This window comes from Alligator sinensis, unplaced genomic scaffold (genome assembly GCF_000455745.1).
Source record: "Alligator sinensis unplaced genomic scaffold, ASM45574v1 scaffold250_1, whole genome shotgun sequence".
Lineage (NCBI taxonomy): Eukaryota > Metazoa > Chordata > Crocodylia > Alligatoridae > Alligator > Alligator sinensis.
Genome location: NW_005841888.1, coordinates 2898245 through 2918645, shown reverse-complemented (window position 1 = coordinate 2918645; position 20401 = coordinate 2898245). Strand labels below are relative to the sequence as shown.

The following is a 20401-nucleotide window of genomic DNA, read 5'->3' as shown; positions in this document are numbered from 1 at the left end:
AGAGGTAAAATTGAAGTTTTATTTCCTAAAGAAGAATCAACAGTTTTTACCAATCATATATTATAGCACTAAAATAAACTAGAGTTTTTTGCATCTGAAGTGCAGAAGGACAGCTCTCCTTAACTCTGTAATACCATATAAATATTTGATAACATTTCACCAGTCAGAACATTCCTAGGTGCCAAGCAGCAAAAGAGCACTCACTGCTCTTAAAGGTCTCATGTGATTACCACAGGCATGGTAATTACAAACACAAGTTAGGCATTCATAAATATATTCACAATTCTGAACATTTGGCTCTGTGTATCCAGAAATGGACTATTTACATAGAGGGAAGGGAGAGATGTAATGGGGTCACATACTTTTAGAGTCAAATTGCCATCAAATGTGTGACTATAGCATGGGTAGATATTAGGGCTATGCGAAGCTTCGGGCACTGATTCAATTGGCCACCGAATCTCTGAATCCAAATAGAATCAAGAGACTAAAAAAAAGGTCTGAATTGATTCAAAGCTCTCTGAATGGATTCGGAAAAGATTCGGAGAGCTGCGGAGATTCAGGCAGTCCCTGCTCACTGCTGCAGGGAGCTGGACCTGAACTCCATGCTGGTAAGTAGGGGGCAGGGGAAGGGGGTTTGCAGGAGGGTGGAGGGGACCATGGGGAGACCCCCACCAGGCCCCATCCCCTGCATGCTTCCCCAGCCCCCCTGAGTGTCCCCAACTCCCTCCCGCTCTCCCAGCCGCACCCCCACCATGGCTGTCCCGCCCAGCCCCAGCTCCCAGCTCTTTAAAAAAAAAGCAAGAAAAAAAAAAAGCCCCCAGTCACCAACTGCTGCCAGGTGGGGGGTGGTGATCCCCACTGCCCCACACTTAAAGGTATTTGTTGTAAGACTGAATGACCTGCAAGCCCTCAGAAAGCCAACTTCTGTCCGACTTGGTCACTTGTAAAAACAACTCTAAATGGTGAGGAAAGATACATGCTACTGTTCATTTTATTCATTCTAGTTTCTCCAGCTTTCTCTAGTGATAAGAACATTAGTGAAGTCCCCTCTTCCTACCTTCAAGGTTGAACTTTTACAGCTTTTGTTATTTTCTCCTCTACCTGATCTCTCCTGCCAGCAGATGATGAGCTGCTCTCTGCTTTCAAACCAGTCATTTTGGACAAGCTTCTGACAGGCAATTTTATCTGTAAGAATCTGTCTGCAGTGTTTCCATTCATTCTTCCCAGGGGAGAGAAGCCTCTGAACTGAGGGTCTAAAAGCACAGCAGAAATATATCCCTTCTACTGCCTTAATGCACTTTATCAAAGATTTCAGTGTTATTGTGGCTAACATGATGCCCATCAAGCATACTGCAGAAATATAATGAAAAGCTTCAAAGTGCTCTTTATGTTCCAGATTTGAAGAATGGTTGATCCTTTTTCAGTGTCTCTAATGCATGGTTTACATATCTTTACTATTACAGATTATAAATTGTGTTTACACTGGAAACCAATCACCAAAAAGTTCCATTTTCAAAAGTGGCATTTAGGAGCACTTTTATATGCGCTCCAATGTGTTCTGGTTCTGGTTAATTGAGTCTGCTGGGCTAGAGACAGGCATTAAACATAAACCAGTTTAAGTGATCAGAAGCTGGTTTAAACCTGTAACAGAACAGATGCTCAGTGCACATAAACCAGTCTGTGAATGGCTGAAACAGGTTTGAGATAAACCTGGTTGAATATAGTATCAGACTTAACTGATTTGAGTCAACTGGTTTATGCAATATCTGTCCCAGACTCCTTCCTGGTTTAAGATAAACCAGACACCCCCAGCATCCCGGCATGCTCTCTGGACTGGGCAGGGTGCTCTGCTCTACAGCAGGGCTGGCCCCTCCCCTCTGCTCCCTGGCTGCAGCTCCTCCTCTCCCCGTCACCACTCCCTGCTAAGCAGGAATTCCCCCCTCCCCTCTGCCTTACTGAGGAGGTGTCTGTGCATTAGCTATCAGTCCAAATGCTGGTTATGGTCCATGCTGAACCAACAGCTAGAATCAACAGGCAGAATCAACAAGTAGCTTGTAATGCCCCTCCATTGTTTTCTTAATTGTGTGATAAACACTGCTATCAATTCCCTGCTGGGCTAATCACAGGGTCCTGCCAGAGCTTGGCCACACTCCCGTCAGCTCCATGCTGTGAAAGGAAGGAAGGACTGCTCTACCACCTGCCAGCTTCTAGCCTGAGCCAATACAGGTATATGCCTGCATTTCAGGGATGTCTGTCCAGTTACAAAACTGATTTAGCCTAGCCAGGTTAAAGTAACTTGCAAAGATAGAATCAATTCAGGCTCAGGCTTTTTGAATGTCTGTTCCTAGCCCCGGTGTGATAGCCGGAACCAAAGAAATTAATAAGCAATAAATACGTGCTTCTTAGAGGCATTTGAATTTTTGTGTAATATAAAGCTTGTATTTTTGTAACCTGCAAATGTAACTTGTAACTGTTTGTGGAACTGACTAGGCCTCAAAGACAAAGCTATAGTTGTAAAATTAGCTGACCTAACAGTTCTCTCACTCAGAATTTAGCCTTGATGATGATAAAAACTGGATTCAATTACCTGGCCTACCCAGCACATTCTAGGAAAGCACATCTCAATAAAGCGTAGTCAGAAAGTTTTAAAGGGGTTGGATTTAGGTGGAGTAATGTTAATTTCAAACCTGAAGATGCTGCATTGCAATTTGCTTATTGGATAAACCCAAGTCTGGGTAGTAACCTTTTATAATAATTTTTAACACCTTTTAATCCCATAGGGGAACAGCTATAGAACAAGATTGTGAATGGCCCTAAAGCCAACAGATTAGCATAAGACTAGGTATAAAAAGTGCGTGTGTCAGGTGACCAACAGGAAGGAGGGAACAGGATGGTAATTGCTGTTCCAAGCCCGGACTCCAAACTCCCAGTGTAAGTGAGGATTGGATACTGATCAAGGGATCTTCTCCGGTAATCCCTTGGACAGCGTTGATCAGGGACGCCTGACTTTGCTGGAATCACCTGGTGCGCACCTGGCATTGAGGGATTATCAATAAGTTGCCAACCCATGTCTGTCTATTTGTTGTTTTAAACAGCGCAGTGGCTAATACCCTTGCAGTGCCCTGCTGGCCTGTGACAGACAGATCTATCTATCTGTTGTTATTATTTACTATTAGCTCTTTAATACTGCATTATTTGCTTCTTGCATTTATCTTTTTATTAACTGTTGTGTGTGTGCAAGCTACAATAAACTTGCCATTGCTTTACTCCCAACTCTGACTCCTTGATCCTGAACCAAACAGCCCAGTGGCTAAATTGATATACTCACAGTGCCCAGCTGGCCTGTGACACCCTGGACCATACTAATCAGAATGCTCCAGTGTGCTGCAGCATCTCATGTATTCAGCATCCCATGTTTCAAAATGGTGGTGGGGTGCTTTAACTACAGCTCATCAAACAAGTTTTAGTTAAAGCATCACCACCATCATTTTTTAAATGCAGGATGATGAATACATGAGGCACTACAGGTATTTTAATTAGAGCAGCTTCCACCCAGGAGCACATGTATAGGTGCCTATTGAAAGATGCCTATTGAAAGATAATGGCATTCTCCTAAGTCATTTAGGTGCCTTTAACAATTTTATCTCATATGTAATTTTTTAACAGCTCTTTTTTGTGAATTCTGTATTTTTACAGTTACTTTGATGTACTTATAAAATCAACACAAACTAAATAACTGAAAAAAGGAAAGGTCTTTAAAAAGTACATACTACTTCAGTGTACGAGTGACAATGTAGCCATGATGGTCCACAAACCATGCAAGAGGCAAAGATTTCTTACAGCAATATTTTTTATTGGACCAACTATTTAGTTGGAACAAAGTTGGACAAGCTTTTGAATGTAAGATATTCTTTATCAGATATATGATCATAGAACAGGGGTTTTTAACCTCTTTTAGTCTATGTACCCCCAGTGGCTGGACACTGAGTGGGGGGGGGGTAGTGCATGGCCGGATGCTGAGTGTGGGGGAACACAGCTGGATGCTGAGTGGGGAGGCAGGGATAGCACATGGGTGGGGACAGAGCACCACTGCCTCTCAGGAGGGCTGGGGTGGGGCAGGGAAGCTCACCAGACTGGGGTGAGGGCAGTGGCATCCCTCTGCAGAGCATGGAAGCTCACTGGGCTGCTCTGAGGTGGTGATGGCCACCACAGCAAACTTCCCTGCCCCACAGAGAGGCTCTGCTGCCCCTGCCCTGCTCCTGGGAGGAGGTGGCACTCTGTCGCTGCCCACCTGTGGGTACCTCCTAGGACCAGTTCACTTACCCCAAGGGGTATATGTACCCCCTGGTTTCCAACCCCTGTCATAGAACTATAGGTACAGCATAGCAGCCCCTCCATTATGCACCACATTGTCTTCCCCCTCCCCTCCTGCCGCATCACATGGGCCTCTAATATCCTGTATGAGCCTCCTGTGGGCACTGCGACATAGCATCGCTGTGCCTGGTTTCTGTGATCAGAGAGGAAGAATGTTTGGCATTCAAAAGCTTGTCTAACTTTAGTCCTACTACATCATTGATCCAATAAAAGATATCACCCTAAGAGTCACAGAGTCATGGAGAAGTAGGGCTGGAAATGACCTCCAGAGGTCACCTAGTCCAACCCCTTGCCTGAGGCAGGATCACCCCTATCCAAACCATTCTATACTACGATCATAATCTAAACTCTACATAAGACTACTGTCAACCCTGATGCAACATAGACCTTCAGACCTAACACTGTAACCTGCCCCAGGTAAAACAGGGGAACCACGGCAGGCAACATCCTGCTTCTATAAAATTTTGTCAATAATATGTGCCAAAAGGTCCCAGGTAGAAGGCCATGCCCCCTTGCTACACAGGAAGGCAACCCCCCCCGTCCATACCAATCTGACCACGGGGTAAAATTTCTTCCTGACCCCAAATTTGACAATCAGTCTAACTCTGAGGGGAGAGGTCCCCCTAGCCAGAAACCTCTGGCTTTGCCCCTACCATAAGAATAGGCACACCCTAGTTAAAGTCTCCAGTCTTAGCTGTAGCCAACACCCAATGAGTCTGGGGAGACTTAAAAACACCCTGATACATATAGTCGAAAATAAAGGGGGAGGTGCAGGGGCAGCAACCAGCAACACTCAGAAGCATGTGAAATACCCCTGGTAGAAAAAAGGCTTAGTTACACATCATTCATCCTTGATCAGTGGCTTTCCAACCTCTTCCTGAACACCTCCAGTGGTGGAGTGCCCACAATTTTCCTAGGCAGTATATTTCACTGCCTCACTATTCTCAAAGTGAAAAGGTTTTTTCCGGATATCTAATCTAAATTTATTTGATTGAAACTTCTAGCCATTGTCCATACACACACCCACACATACACACCCCATCACAGCAGATAAGTCTGTCATGGGGGAAGGGGCATGGGGGTTGGGCAGATCAAGGCCCCTGTGGTGAGGGAGGGAGTAGGGCAGAGGCAAGGATGAATGAGGCCCTGGGACAGGTCATAGGATGGTCAGAGCCTGGGTGGTTTGTCTAGGGCTGCAGGGGGGCTCCTGCTGCTGCATGCATCCCAGCAGAGGCACGGCAAGCACATGCCCCCTGGATTTATGCATGGGGCAGAGGTGAACTGCCTCCACCGGATGGTCTCTGTTGTCCACTGCCTCAAGAATGGTGCAACACCATGCAGCGTTGGGGGCGGGGGGGCATGCACAGACATAGATGTGTATCTGTTTCTGTGTCTGTGCATGCCCTTCCCCCCTACCCACTGCAGCCACCCAGAGTCCTCATCTGGGCTACCCAGTGGCCCTCTGCACTGCTACCACTGCTCCGCGTTTGGGGGGCCTACGCCCTGTTAGATCCAGGCTTCCACTGCCTATGTTTGAGATCCTTCTAAATTGCACTTGCTTCCTCCAGTGTGTTCACAATCCTTCCCAGTTTCATGTTGTCTGCAAACTTGCACAACAAGTTCTCTGTGCCAGCATCCAAATTGTTAATAAATACACTGAACAGCACCAGGCCCAAGACAGCTTCCAGTGAGACATCACTCAAAACCTCCTCCTATTCTGACATGGGCCCATTACTGATTACCCTTTTTTTATGGTTACTCAGTCAGTTATCTATCCACCTTATAGTGGTTTTATTCAGCCCACATTTCTCCAATTTGCTTATGAGAAGGTTGCATGGGACCTTGTCAAAAGCCTTGTGGAAGTCCAGATATACTATATCCACAGTATTCTCTTTATCCGCCCAAGTAGTTACTTTCCCTTTATCCACCCAATTATTTACTTTATCACAGAAGGAGATAAGGTTTGTTTGACATTATTTATTTTTCTTAAATCCATGCTGGCCACTTGTGATTAACCTCTCCTCCTCCAAATGCTTGCAAATGGCCTTCCTTAGGATATGCTCTAGTAATTCCCAGGTATTGAGGTGAGGTTAACTAATCTATAGTTCCCTTGGCCCTCCTTCCTGCCTTTTTTTAAAAAGGAACACTGCATTGGACCTTTGCTGGTCTTCTGGTACCTGACCCAACTCCAACAACTTCATGGAGATCATTAACAAGTGTTCTGAGATCTCCTCTGCCAGTTCCTTGTGGACCCTGGGATAAAGCTCATCTGGCCTTGCTGACTTGAATTCATTCAGACCCAACAAAAGCTTTCTGACCATCTCTTTTGTTATCTCCTCCCTCAGCTTGCCCCTTTCTTATCCAGATAAGCCCTATTAGGTGTCTGGCAGCTTAATTTTTTTTGTGAAAACTGAGGCAAATTGGCTGCTTAGTAGCTCCACCGTCTTTGTATCTTTGGCAAGGAGTTTCCTCTGGCTTGTTAACAGAGGACCCACAGCTTCCTTGGTCCTTCTTTTCTGGCCGCCATACTTATAGAACCCATTCTTTTCATCCTTAACCTCCTTTGCCAGGTTCAACTCACTCAATATCTTTGCCTTTCTGATTTTGTCCTTGCAGGTTCTTGCTATTTCCTGTTACAGTTCCTTGGTGACTTGTCCATTCTTCTATTGCCTGTATGTTTTTCTCTTGCATTTGATGCATTTTAGAAGCATCTTAGAAATCCTTCCCTTTTGCATACTATTTCCGAGCAGATGTCAATACTGAAAATGCCTAACCCCCTCTGCAGAATACTGGCTTTGCGGACATTAAATGATTTATATTGATCAAAGTGTTATTTGGAGAACAAGCAGATTTGCATCATGCTACTCTCACAAGGTGGAAAAGTCTGAAAAAGAATTACTGAAGTGACTGCAGACATTGTAAGGTGACAGTCAACAAGCCTTCTTTCCACATTCTCTTGTTTTCTAACAATAATATAAACAAGCTAATAGCATATTTATTCACATTCAGAAACTTACTGAATATTATAAAATAGGGCTGTATAAAGCTTTGGTCCCTGATTCGATTTGGTGGCAATTCAGCCCGATTCGGTGGGTGAATCTCCTAACCTGAATCAAATCAGGGGACCCTTTAATCTCTCCAAATTGAATTGGAACCCTCCGAATCAATTTGGAGAGATTCAGAAAGATTCGTAGATTTGGACATAGAGACAGCTTTAAATGTTTTTTCTACATACCTCTAGGTAGCAGGGGCTCATGAATGCTATGATGCTGGGGTGCATGGAGTATCCCACAGAGGCACAGGGGACTCCCTAGCACGCTCAGCAGTAGACCTGGAAGTGGACCAGAAGCACTTCTGGTCCACTTCCAGGTCTACTAGGGATCACGCTGGGCCCCCCACCCCGCACCTCCCCAGCGAGGCAACTGGTGCCTCCTGGGTCAGAGGGGGGCACCTGGGGTCCCCCTGTAGCAAATCACCGAGCTGGGGGAGTGCAGCCCCCCCCCCCCCCGGGTGCTCCCACCAGACCCAGAAGTGGACCAGAAGTCCACTTCTGGGTTCACTGCCGAGCATAGGGAGGGCCCCCCTGCACTCCTGTGGGACGCTCCATCCACCCCAGCATTGCAGCAATCATGAGTTGCGCTGGTACCTCAAGGTATGTAGAATAAACTTTTAATGCTGTGTCTATTTCCAAATTGCTGATTCTCTAAATCAGCATTGAATCTTCAGGTTCAGATTCAGCCGAATCGAATCAGGGACAGTGATCTGAATCAATGAATTAAATCACTGTCCCTAATTTAGGCCAAATCTGAATCGAATAGGGCCTGCTTCGCACACCCCTATTATAAATGACTTTTTTCTATCTATCTATTTCATCATAATATAGCCAAGTTTTAAACTCAAAAAACAATATCTATTAGGAACTGAACACACAGTATATGCTTGTTATGGAACTGAATAGACTGTTGCTTGCTAGAGCTTCTTCTCTCTGACAGATGATACCAGCAGTGTGTACCACCAAATGTGGAGAATGCATCTGTTGCATTTCACAAAATGTTGTTATAAGACAGCTATATGGTTCTTTATTTCTTGACAGATTTATGTTGTAAGAAGTTGCCATTTTTTACCCCAGAAATAATTGCCATTTACTAGTGGGACAATTCACCACAATCCATTCAATTTCTAGCTCAGTAAATGGAAAATCTGGCTCTCTCATTTGGAGGGGAAAAAAAAACAAGGCAGCAAGAGTGAAAAAAACTAGGTAAATGCTTCCCCTGTTTCTTTTACACAGTTTACTGATCCTCAGAATTCAGTTATATATGAGACAATGAAACTACAACATACATTTCAATTGCATGGAAGACAGTATAATCTTATTTTCACTCAAAATCCAGACAATTTCAAAATTGCACTTGGAAATGCAATGGCAGATGTTTTCAGTGAATTCTAGCTTCTAGAGAGAAGCCAATGAAGAGTTACATGTAAATCCATACACTTATACTGCATAATGTAGAGCATGACTGTCCAGTATCTGAGTGGCTAGGGGCTACAGGCCCTCCAGCCACTCACTGCACAGGCCACACATACCCCAGGCACATGCTGCATAGGCCACATGATGCATGCTGCTCCCCCTCCTGCCACATCACATGGGCCCGTGTTGTGCTGCATGAACCTTCTACAGCATGGCAATGCATTGTGTGGCCTCTTCTGCCATGTGGTGGGTAACTCCCAGTGCACCACTGGTGCCTCCATACTGGGCAGGGTGCAGAAGCTGGAAGGAGGAGGAGGAGCCCTGAGACTCTGGCAGCAGCATCAGGAGAATGAAGGGAGGAGCAGCAGCCAGAGCAGAAGTTGAGGGGGTTGCATGTTTACCCCTTGATGGCTATGTGGTCCACAGGACACCTACTGTAGAACCCTGATGTAAAGTATACAGATACAGATCAGGTAGAATGAAGATGCATGTTCTCTAGTTCTATATTGTTCATGACATCACGCACTTTGTGGCTCAGCTGAGTAATGGACCACGGTAAGGCATCAATTGACCAAAAAGCAGCAATAGTTGTCAGATCCTCCACATGAGAGGGGAGGTAATTTTGTTTTGGGTCTAATTTGTTTAAGATCTGACTCCTCATAGACAGACTTATCCCACATCTGTGCAACTGCCTGCTCCCCTTCAGTTGCATAGCCAAGGGGACAACTTAAAGGGTGTTGACGCACCACCGTGCTTCAGTACTTCCATTTGGAAGTAGTAAAGCAAGGTACAGTATGGGTGGTTACTGAGCCATGTGTGCAGTGTGCAGGTAAATTTTGCTGCTATGTTGCTGTAGCAGCATGCTATAGCTGGGAAGCATGCTGAGCTCATGTAGCATGCCATACAGCAATGTAGAATGTCACTATGTGGTCAACATGTAGATGCACCAAAAAGGCACTAGCCTCCTAAGCCAGGAAATGTAGGTTCAACCCCTATCTGAGCTGAAATAGTAACTGGTGCTGGTTCTTGGATGGGTTTTACAATAGGCTACCAAGAGAGCTTATGGAATCTCTATGTCTGGAATGGTTTAAGAGCAGTTTAGGCAGACACTTGACTAGGATGGTTTATTTAGGGATTATCCTGCCTTGAGCAAGGGACTAGACTGGATGACTATAGACAGTCCCTTTCAGTCCTATTTTCCTATGATGACCTCATTCTCATTAATTTTGGTACAACCATAAACTCAGTTTCCTTTCTCCTTATCCAGAGTCTCTGGGGATGTAGCAAAGATAAGCCAATGAATAAGGTTTGTGGCTTAAGAACAGAATTTGGGACATCTAGAGCAAAGGCTGAAATCATAAGGGTAAGGGAAGATGGATTATTATTTTATGTCTTATTTTATTTGTGTTGTGGCATCACATAAGCCACTTTCCAAGATTCAAAAGAGCACCAATATTACCAATTTTAATGACTTAAACATGTTGAATGGAAGCAGCGAGTAGGATGGAGAAGTGGAATCACAGGACTGAGCAACCTCTCATTGTGCCTTCTGGTAGTAGTGCATGCTGTTGCAGCAGTCTCAAAGCACTCTGGTGGCACTGCATGAATGTGTGTGTGCACATCTCTCCATGACCTATTCCAAATTTGGAGCACTTCAAATGTGCATCTGTCCAAGGCCTTAGTGCTTGGAAAAACTCAATAAAGTGGAGAATTTGAATGGCTCTCTCTCTAAAGCTAGGTTCCCCACCAGTGAAACAGTAACTGACAACAAGAGCCTAAGATTGTGTTTCAAAAAATATTTTCTATTAAGCTCATTTCAAAATTTGTTTTCTGCAACTATTCCCTGAGATTTGCTTAACATTTCCACTTCCTTGTAATTGCACAATTCAGAGAGCATTTGTTCTGTTAATATTTCTGCCAGCAAACTCTTCCACTGGAATATTTGCTGAAAGAGAGCAGAGAAGGCTAGTGAACACAGTCAACCCAACATTAATTCAATTTTCCATCTGAGTGAATATTTGTGATTTTTTTAATTTCAGGTATTCTCACTGCTCTACTTGAAATACAGTGCTTTAAAATAATTATATATGAAATAAATAATATAGTGATACTGTAGTGGGTTGTCAATTTGCACAATATAGTCTTTATTTTCCCAGGGCAAACTTGCTCCACAGGATGCAACATAAACCATGAATGATAAAACATCAAGTACAATACAATAAAGAGTTAACCAAACCCTGTGAGCTCTCTCAGACCCTGAGAGAGTACCCAGGGCTCTGTGCTGCTGCCTCTAGCCTCACAGCCTTCCTTTTCCCACAGCTCCCGTCCCTGGGAGCTTTTAACTTCCCCTGGACCAGTTAATCATACTCATCAGCTGGCTTAGTCCTCCAAGGTAGGCATGCATCTCTCTTTTCACCACCTGCCTCTGCACACCCTGCTACAGGAACCCTGCTGGCTTTGATGGCCTGTAAAGGTGACATAGATTTGTCTGACACTCTTAGCTTGTTTTCTATTATCTACAAAAACTGTAAAAACAGTAACAGTCTCCTTTTTAAAATAGAGATGGAACGTATTTTTAAAAGTTATGCAAAGAAAAATGAATGCATCTGTAGAGAAGAGCATTTTCCTACCATTTGAAAAAATCTGTGTGATAATAAGACCATTAAAATGGGTTTTGGTTTATATTGTGTTTTAACTGTTTTACTAAATTGTCCCTAATATGATGGTAAACTGCAGTTATACAGCACTCAAAGTATTGGCAGCACTTATTATATTTACTATATTATTATACAGACCAAACTATAGCAATTACAGCAGAGTAAATATTAACAACAAAATGTGACTGTCATATGCTAACTAGTTATGACCCTCAGCAGTTGTTCCTTCTTTTAAGTCATACTGATAGGCATTGTAATCTACTGAAGAATAAATGCATGTAAAGCACTCAGTCAGACTGATTTTTGATTAAGCTGTGCACACCATTTTAACACTAGTGCACACTATTTGGATTAGACACAAGTGTAGGCAAAAATAACCTTGTATTAAAATATACACACTTGCACATATACATAGATATTTAAGCTTAACACTCTCAAACTGAACAAAATTTTAATGCAAGTCAACAGAGAACATACATGTGATTTTAAAAATATGGGACAAAACCTATTTTAAATACTAGATGTTAACACTATATCTAACATCACAAAAGTAAAGAGAATGGTATGTCAAAAAGAAGAAATGTGGGGTTTAAGAAATTGAATGAGAAGCAAAATGTGTGTAGGGGGAAATAGAAGGCTCCACACACCCCTCCACCTTCTTAAAGCTGAACCTAGTAATTGTACCTGTACGTCATGAGCAGTTACTTGTTGCTATTTGATATTACTAGCAGTAATAATCAAAATATCCTCTCCCATCCTCCCAAGCATTTTGTTTCCACAAACCCACTCTCTCTCTTCCCACTGCTTGTTCATTTTTCTTTCGAAGAAAAAAAAATAAATCTAATTGTATCCAAGTATAAAAACCTCCAAGGGCTCCTGATCTAAGATTCGCTTCTGGAGTTTACTCATCAACATTCAGTACCATGGTTATAGGATGAAGTGGAATAAAATAAAAACCAGAGAATAGTACAGAGGAGATACGAGTGTTTCAGTATGCAACAGGACAAAAAGAATTGGTAATTGTTCTATAAGATTTTCTGACTCTCACGGGTTCATGGATTGTCTTCCAGATTTTCCTAACTCATGTAAAATGCAGTTTCACCTGCAAATGAATTTGCAGGGGCTCAAATTCCTATCATACACTGTAGGTGTCTGATTTTGTGCTGGACTTTTCAAAGAATCTCCAGTATGTGTTGAGTGAGAGAGAAGAGTCTAAATAAACATTGGTATTTGTCTTTCCTCGTTGCAGGAGGTCTTTGATATCAAGAGAAGTTATATCCTAAAAGGCAAAACTGGGGGGTCAGGATTCTCAGATTTATCATTCTGTCCCCCAGTCCTACTTCCTTCCCTGCCTCCTCCCCACAAAAAAAAAAAATATCACAAAGTATAGGATTTAGATGGAAGAATTCTGTATTCTTTAGATCTGGTTAGGAATTTTTCAACAAAATGTATTTTTCCAGAATATGGCGATTTGTTGAAATCAAAACTCTTCACAGAAATGCATCTGTTTCAAATAAAATTCCACTGGGAAGATTTCCTGAGCTGATGCATCTTTAGTCACAACAATACAATGGGGAGAGAGATCCTTTTCATGGAAAGACAGTAGCCTGAATCAGGCAGTGCAGGGTCTGGAAGCTGTCTCCCCCACCTCCCAGGTGAGTAGACTAACCACCTATTCTGAGGTCTCTGTCCATAGTTTGATTTGGTTTGGTTTTATCCTCTTCCTAAAAAAAAAAATTGCAAATGGTCTCATTTTTGTTCTGATGAGAAATGAGCACAAAGGGTGTCTATACAGATGATGATTAATCAAGTCTGATAAGAGTTTGCTGAAGAATGCTAATTAGCATGCTCCAGCAGCCTCAGCATCCTCCATGTCCCAAGTATTTAGTGTCCCTGCATTTCGCAATGGCAGTGGGCATTGGAGATGCATAGGGGGTGCACTTGCACCCCCTGCGAAAAGGCAGGAAGTTGCCTCTTGCCACCCCCCCCCCCCCCCGCCACTGCTGACAGCATCTATGGGTGGTCTGTGATCGCCTGCTAGCCATGCTGCCAGCGGCATCTGTGGGTGGTTGCTGACCATTGGTTGAAGCCTGCCACTCACCCTGATGCCAGCAGCGTCACGGCTGCCTGCAGGAGCTCCCCACTTGCACTGCCGTGCTCCTGCCACTGACAGCACCACCGCTGCCTGTGAGAGCTCACCGTGGCCCCCCAGGTGCTTCCCCACCCCCCTCGGAGCACGTGTATAGACACCCCAAATGTAGTACTTGTTCTACCTAGTTAGGAGGGATGCATGTGAGGCAATGGTGTCAGAGTGGAGATGGAGTCAGAATACGCTGCATGAAAGAATATATTGTGCTGTTCAGCTTCTCTAAATTGTGTGGTTGGCATTTCTTTCCCCATTTGGCGCCAGAATCAGGGACTCATTTGTTCAAAATTTATGATCTTCAGTAGTTCTTCCTCTTACAAATTTAAACTGTGCACTTCAACCTTTGCAGAGTAAGCATTTGTAAACACACGGATGCATGGAAGCACTCAAGGGTCAGACTGTTTCATGATTACTGTATGGGTACAAGCAACTAGGGAGCACTTGTAAGTCACTATTCCCTCCCCTTCTCAAGTCCTGAGCTAAATGCAACATCATTAAACCTGAGGATCTTGCACTATTCAGTCCTTTTTATTTGTTCAACGGCCAGTACTTCTAATGTTCCACAATCTTCTTCTTTTGTGTTATTTTGTCTATTATTCCAATCATAGCAAAATAAATGAAGAAAAGAGAAAGCCCTTGAGTAGAGCTTTGTTTATTGTGAGGATGATAGGCATTATAAAAATCTAATCTTTGGGGTTCACAAATCAAATAATCTGCATCTTTTCCTAGTAGTGCCAAGGTATCTGGGCTAAGAATCAATTCCAGGCACCACCTGAGGAATTCAAATCACTTAGAGAATTCAGTATCAAGCAATGACAAACAAAAACTCTCTCATTCAGTCTGGGTTGATGCCACTGTCACATACATATACAGTGACAAAATTCACAGCAGTGGTACAGATGATCTCCATAATAGAAGCAGACATCATCTCTGATATCAAGCAGAACTGCACCAATGATTCTTACAGCTAAAAAAACCCAGTAAGGCACTGATCCCACAAACTTGTACTTTATGCAAATGAGAAATCCCACTGACAACTTCTGCTCTAACCACTGGGAATATACTTCTTGTATATAGTGTTCAGATACAGTTTTTTCAGCTAGAGGTGATGCTATTCAATTCAATGAGTAATTTTTTTTCCAAATGATATTACTATAGCTTCTGAACAGTCAGAAGAAATGTGGAGTCTAAGCACTGCTTCTTTCTATGCTCAGAGCAAAAATGAACAGAGAAAGACACAGCAGAATTTCCTTATCATTTACAATTAGCCAAAAACTTGTATACTTTATTAGAAAGAGACAGATACTTAAAAGCAAAATTTGCACCGAAGTTTACATCTTATAGAAATCCCAGGAACAAGCACATTCAGATCTTGAACAACACAGCAGTTTCTTACACAAAACACAATTCCAACTGCTGTGAGGCTTTAAACATTAAACCACTGCATCAAACATTAAAATCATTTGTAAAGATCATGTATATCTGGACTGGGTCACTATAAACTTTTTCTTCACAAAGACAGTGAGCAAAGTTTTTAACCCAACTATAATGTCTTCCAGAGCCAATCTACTTGCAGAGGCTCTGACCAAGCAAAAGGAACCTGTCCCCATTCTATACATTCCATCCACAGGAAACTTCTGCTCTTTAGATAATAGATGCAAGTAGAGCAGGTTGGAAAACACAAAAGAAAATTTGCATTGCTTTCTGCTTAACTTTGACATTTTCTTTTGATAAAAATTGTCAGTTAAACTCTTAGGCATTTGGCTCTAGATTTTTAAAAGGCATTTTCAAAAGTCCCTGTGTGTATAACTACGATGCAAATGATGTGGAGATGCCTAAAGACTTTTGAATATCTAACCTTTGACCACTGCTAGAAGTTTGGCAGCTGGGGAGCAGCAATTACTGACATGGGTCCCCCACTGCCAAGTTTTCAGAACCATGGGGACTCCTGTGGGCCAGATGGCATGGCTCTGTAGGCCAGATGTGGCTCACAGGCCAGGGGTTGGAGTACCCTTGATTTATCATGGAATAGCGGTATCACTACTACAACAGAAAACCCTCCTAAAGAAGCTGTTATATTGGAAAGGACCTGTTCATTTCAGGGGACTTATTTCTGTGCGTAACTGATTTTTTAAGGTATGGTTTCAATTCTGTGATCAGAGGCAAAGTTGGCTAATGAGGCCTCCTTCTAAAAACTTCTGGGAGCCTTCTGCCAGGTACCAGGTCTTATTACAGGAATATTTAAATAACACTTTAACTTAAATGAGTCTTTTCTTAGATTTTTTGCGCCTTATTTATATTAAACCGTCTGTAGTAAAAGCAAGTGAATTGAATATACTGAAACTATCTCTTTGGGTTGAAATTGAAAATGGAATTTCATATTTTACCCTTAACATTTCTTGTTGCATTACCAAATGAATAAAAAGCACGTTGCCTAAACTTAGCTATGTAAAACCTTTATGTTTTCGGAGGCTTAAAGTTACTGACTCTTGTATTTATCAGAGTCTTTAATGCAGCACAATCCATTCAGTTGATTTTTGAGAAAGTTTTGCCCCTGGGTTCTAGTGACAGCTTTTCACATTCAAGTTTTTATATTGAGATAAATTTATTTTCTTACCAAAATGAATCAAATAACATAATCCAGTGTTTTCTCATTTCAAAAAGATAAGGTATACCATGCACTACTCTCTTAAAGATCATATACACTTGAATTGATCTATTTGGGCCAGCTGGCATTTAGTTTTGAATAATGCTTGGTGTCTGGTCACATATAACATGCAAATTCTTACATGCTTATATAGGATATACTCTATACTTCCCATTTTTTCTAACTATATAATTTATTATTTCCAAATTGGGAACTGTTATTGAAATATTATTACCAGTCAAACTTTCATAAGGTATAGGTATTTTACAAATGATACACAGGCAAATATATGGTGTTCCTTTTAGACACAGACATGTTTTAGTAGGTCAGACCTTACTCAATTTAACATCATTCATAGAATAGAGTACAAGCACTTTAAAGAAAACAGTGACATCTATATGCATTTGTGGCAACATCTGGGAGATGACAGAAGGTATAATTATTTTGTATCATACTCTGAGATCTTGATGGGGCTTTATTTAGAAATTTTAGAGTAGAATAGCCTTTCATACTGTTTGTTCAGAATTTTGCTCCTCCTGAGGGCTTGTGGAACCTTCATAATAGTTAAAATATAAATCTGACACACAAGAAAGACAGCCTAACACTTTCAGGTAACGGTTGTAACATTTCTCCTCGACTGCCAGGGAAGTGAACAACCATTTCTATCTAGATGGAGCCAGTAATGTATTTTGAAGACATACTGGATTTTTCAACATTTTCAATTACAGATCTTAAAATGAACAGTAATCAATCTAATTTCTTTTTCCACAGAATTACTGGACATTTCTGCTATCTTGTCCCCTGTGAGGAAATAGATTTGTGGGTTGACATTTTCATTTTCACACAAATCTTGTTAATCATTTTGGTGATAACAACACATCTGCTGCTGCTTACTTTTGAACAGCTAGATAAGACAGAAGTTTTAGAAATATTGGAACTAGCTGAATGCACTGGTTGACTGATCTCTGTTTTTCTTGTGGTTATTGTATTATTGTTTTATTTAAGCCAACAAAAATAATGAATTAGCAAAGACTTAAAAAAATGTTAAGCTTCATCTTACCTGATCCATTAACTGAGAGTAGAATTCATAGCAGTTATCAAAAATATACTTGTAGGTAGAGTCTAAACAAGCTCTTACACAGTCCTTGACTACTGTACTGGCTCGGGGTGGACTTTGCAGCTCCAAGACCTGATAGAATATGTCAAATCACAAAAATCAGAATTTCAGATACAGCAGAAATATATGTCCATATATGTCTAGAAAAATATGTCTATTATGTATACAATGTTTTCTTGCATACCACAAGCCCCCAAATAAGACGCACATCTTGAAAGGGAGAATGTAGAAAAAAAGATTCTTCCAGTGCCATGGCCAAGAGAACTGATTACATGTAGCAGTTCACTCACTCACAGCCAGCTCAGTGGCTGTTTTAGACAAAAGTTAGTTTTAAGCCTTAGTCAAAAGCTACTGCCAGTTCATAGTTAAAACTGGACCCTATCCCTACTGTTTGCTGGCCCAACCATTATAGCACAGTGTCTCTATTCCTCTACAGTTCTGTTCTGGTGAAGAAAACCAACTTTCCCACTTAGGACACCAATTTTGGCAGGCTGATTTTTGGGGGAAAGGTGCAGGTGGAATACAAGTACATATAGAAATGAATTAGCAACTCCATAAAGAACTAAGAGCAGTAAACTCTGAGAATGATCCAAGCAATATATTAAAATATTCTGATTCTTGTATCATGGCCTCAATCCAGCAAAGCACCTAAACCCATGCTTAACTTTAAGCACAGTAGTTGTTCCAGTAAAGCTTACTTCTGGGAAACTACCATAATTACTCATTTCTAGGATGAGGTTTTCCTCCATTTAATATGGGGGAAAAAGTCCCTTGTCATAGAATCAAGTATGAGGGTGGTTGCAGGGAGGGGACAGGCAGCCACTGTGGCTCTGGTTCCAGCCCACACCTAGGGTTGGATCCATAGCCAGAGATGCTGCCTGCCCTGCCCCTCCCATCCACCTCTGCACCCTGCCATTTTCCCTCTGCGGCCTCTTCTACCCATCCTCCCCCCTCATATCGACCATAAGGCTTCCACCTGCCCCTTCCACACAACCCCCACATTACCTTTGCTCCATACTGGCAGGCTCTGTTTAAGCTGCTGCAGCCTATGGCACTGTAACCCACACAGTGGTTACAGGGGCTGGGATGAGGCTATGTTCAGTGCACCAGGCTAGAATGGGGACAGAGCCTGCTGTCACAAAGCAAGGGCAAGGGGGAGCAAAGCAGGGAGCAGAGTCTGGGGAAGCAGAGGCAGGAGAATGTGAGGGGAGAGAAGTGGGAGGCTGGGGAGCAGAGGCAGGGGAGAAGAGGCTTGTGGGGAAGAGCAGGGGGAGGAGCAGAGAGAGGGGGAAGCAGGGGACCAAGAATTCAAAAGAGGGAGCAGACAGGGAGCAGAGGTAGCAGGGGGTAGGCATGCACAGGGGGCAAATTGTTTGACCTTCTCATATGACCTGGCCCCACCCACTGCCTGCCCCCATGCAGCTGTGGGGGGAAAGAATTAATGACCTTCCAATAATTATATTCTATACATGGGAAATTATAGCAAATCTATATTTTTTCCATGTAAAGAATCTAATTATTGGGGGGTCATTTTGAATTCAGGGCCATCTTAGAATCGAGTAAATATGGTATTTATAAGTGGTAAATATACTCAGTTATTTGTAGGATCATGCCTAATTCAGGAAAATACTCAAGCCTCTATTTAAATACTTTCCTAAATAGTAATGCTCTTTTGAATCAGTCCTAATTGACATTTAGCACTTATTTCATAAAACACTCATTTCTAGAAACTTTTTAACTATTAAAGTGTACATAGTTATGCTACAGGGGTGTAGGTTGTAGCTGTGTTGGTCCAGGGACATAGGCAAACAAGGTTCTTTGGGTAAATCTAATACATTTTATTCGAGACCAACTCAAATATTTGGAAAAATTCTTCTTAGCAAGATTTTGGGTATAAATACCCTTTGTTAGGCTGGGAAAACATCTGCAGTTGGTGAACAAAGGGTACTTATACCCAAAAGCTTGCTAAGAAGAATTTTTTCCAAGTATTTGAGTTGGTCTAATAAAAGATATCAGATTCACCCAAAGAACCTTGTCTACCATAGTTATGCTAGGCTTTTCCTTAACAGATCATGTTTTTAATTCTGTTTGTCCTTTTTCTGTGCTCATAATGAGATAAATCTTGTTCATCTTGATGCTGGCTAATAATGAGTAGGATGTGGTCTGTCATCAAGACTTGTATTGCTGTTCGATATAATACCAACACACATTTTCCAACAGGAAATATAATTATATATGCTACATACCTAGTAGTATTTCTGTTGGTTTTGTCTGATTATCAGTTTATTTTGTTCACTAAATTTAGCCCTAATCTTAATTCCACAAAGAAGCTTTAAACCTAATTTTAATTGAGTTTAAAGATATAGGGTTATTTATTTTTCTCCAATAGAATGAGTTTCATTTTATAATGTAGCTAGATACAGAACACAAATGGGACAAGTGCCATTTGAAAAGTAATATTTGTTCTCCTTGAATTACTTCCTTTTAATTAACAGCAATGAGAAGTCAATAGTACATTGCTTTGAAAAACCAGGTGAATAATATTTATTAACCTCATGTTCTTAAAGATAAACACCTGTGACAGGGGGCCACCTCGGGGCCAATCTCCACGGCCCGCCCCCTGTCTCTGTGGGCAACCGCCCGCCTATCTCGCCCACCACGCCTTTGATGATAATAAGTTCAATTAAGATGTTAATTAAGCGGGAGGCTGCCCATTGCAATGCCCCAATGCCAGGGGGCGCTCTGCGGCTCCGACCTCCCCTAATACCACAGCCCAAGCCTCGCAGATGACATCATGGTGTTCACATCGTCACCGGCCCCACACTGGGCCCCAGAATCATCCGTACAGGACCCCTCTATGATCCTTTCCTCTCAGGCGGCCACTCCGCAGTCATCCAGGCTACCTAGCCCCCGCGAAGCCATGTTGTCCTCTCGGGTGTGGTTCCCCCGGAACCTTCGGCCTCTTGCCCTGGCCCACCTCCAAGCCAGTCCG

At 42.3% G+C, this 20401-nt stretch overlaps 1 protein-coding gene across 2 annotated transcripts in view; it reads right to left on the bottom strand.

The window, feature by feature from the left end:
* The window catches only part of UNC13C (unc-13 homolog C), a 523785-nt gene that overhangs the window by 219873 nt on the left and 283511 nt on the right, over positions 1-20401 (bottom strand). For both annotated transcript variants that reach the window (XM_006017955.1, XM_025197084.1), the window contains one exon: positions 17353-17481. In XM_006017955.1, the coding sequence (XP_006018017.1) occupies positions 17353-17481 (129 nt within the window). The remainder of the gene's footprint in view (positions 1-17352; positions 17482-20401) is intronic.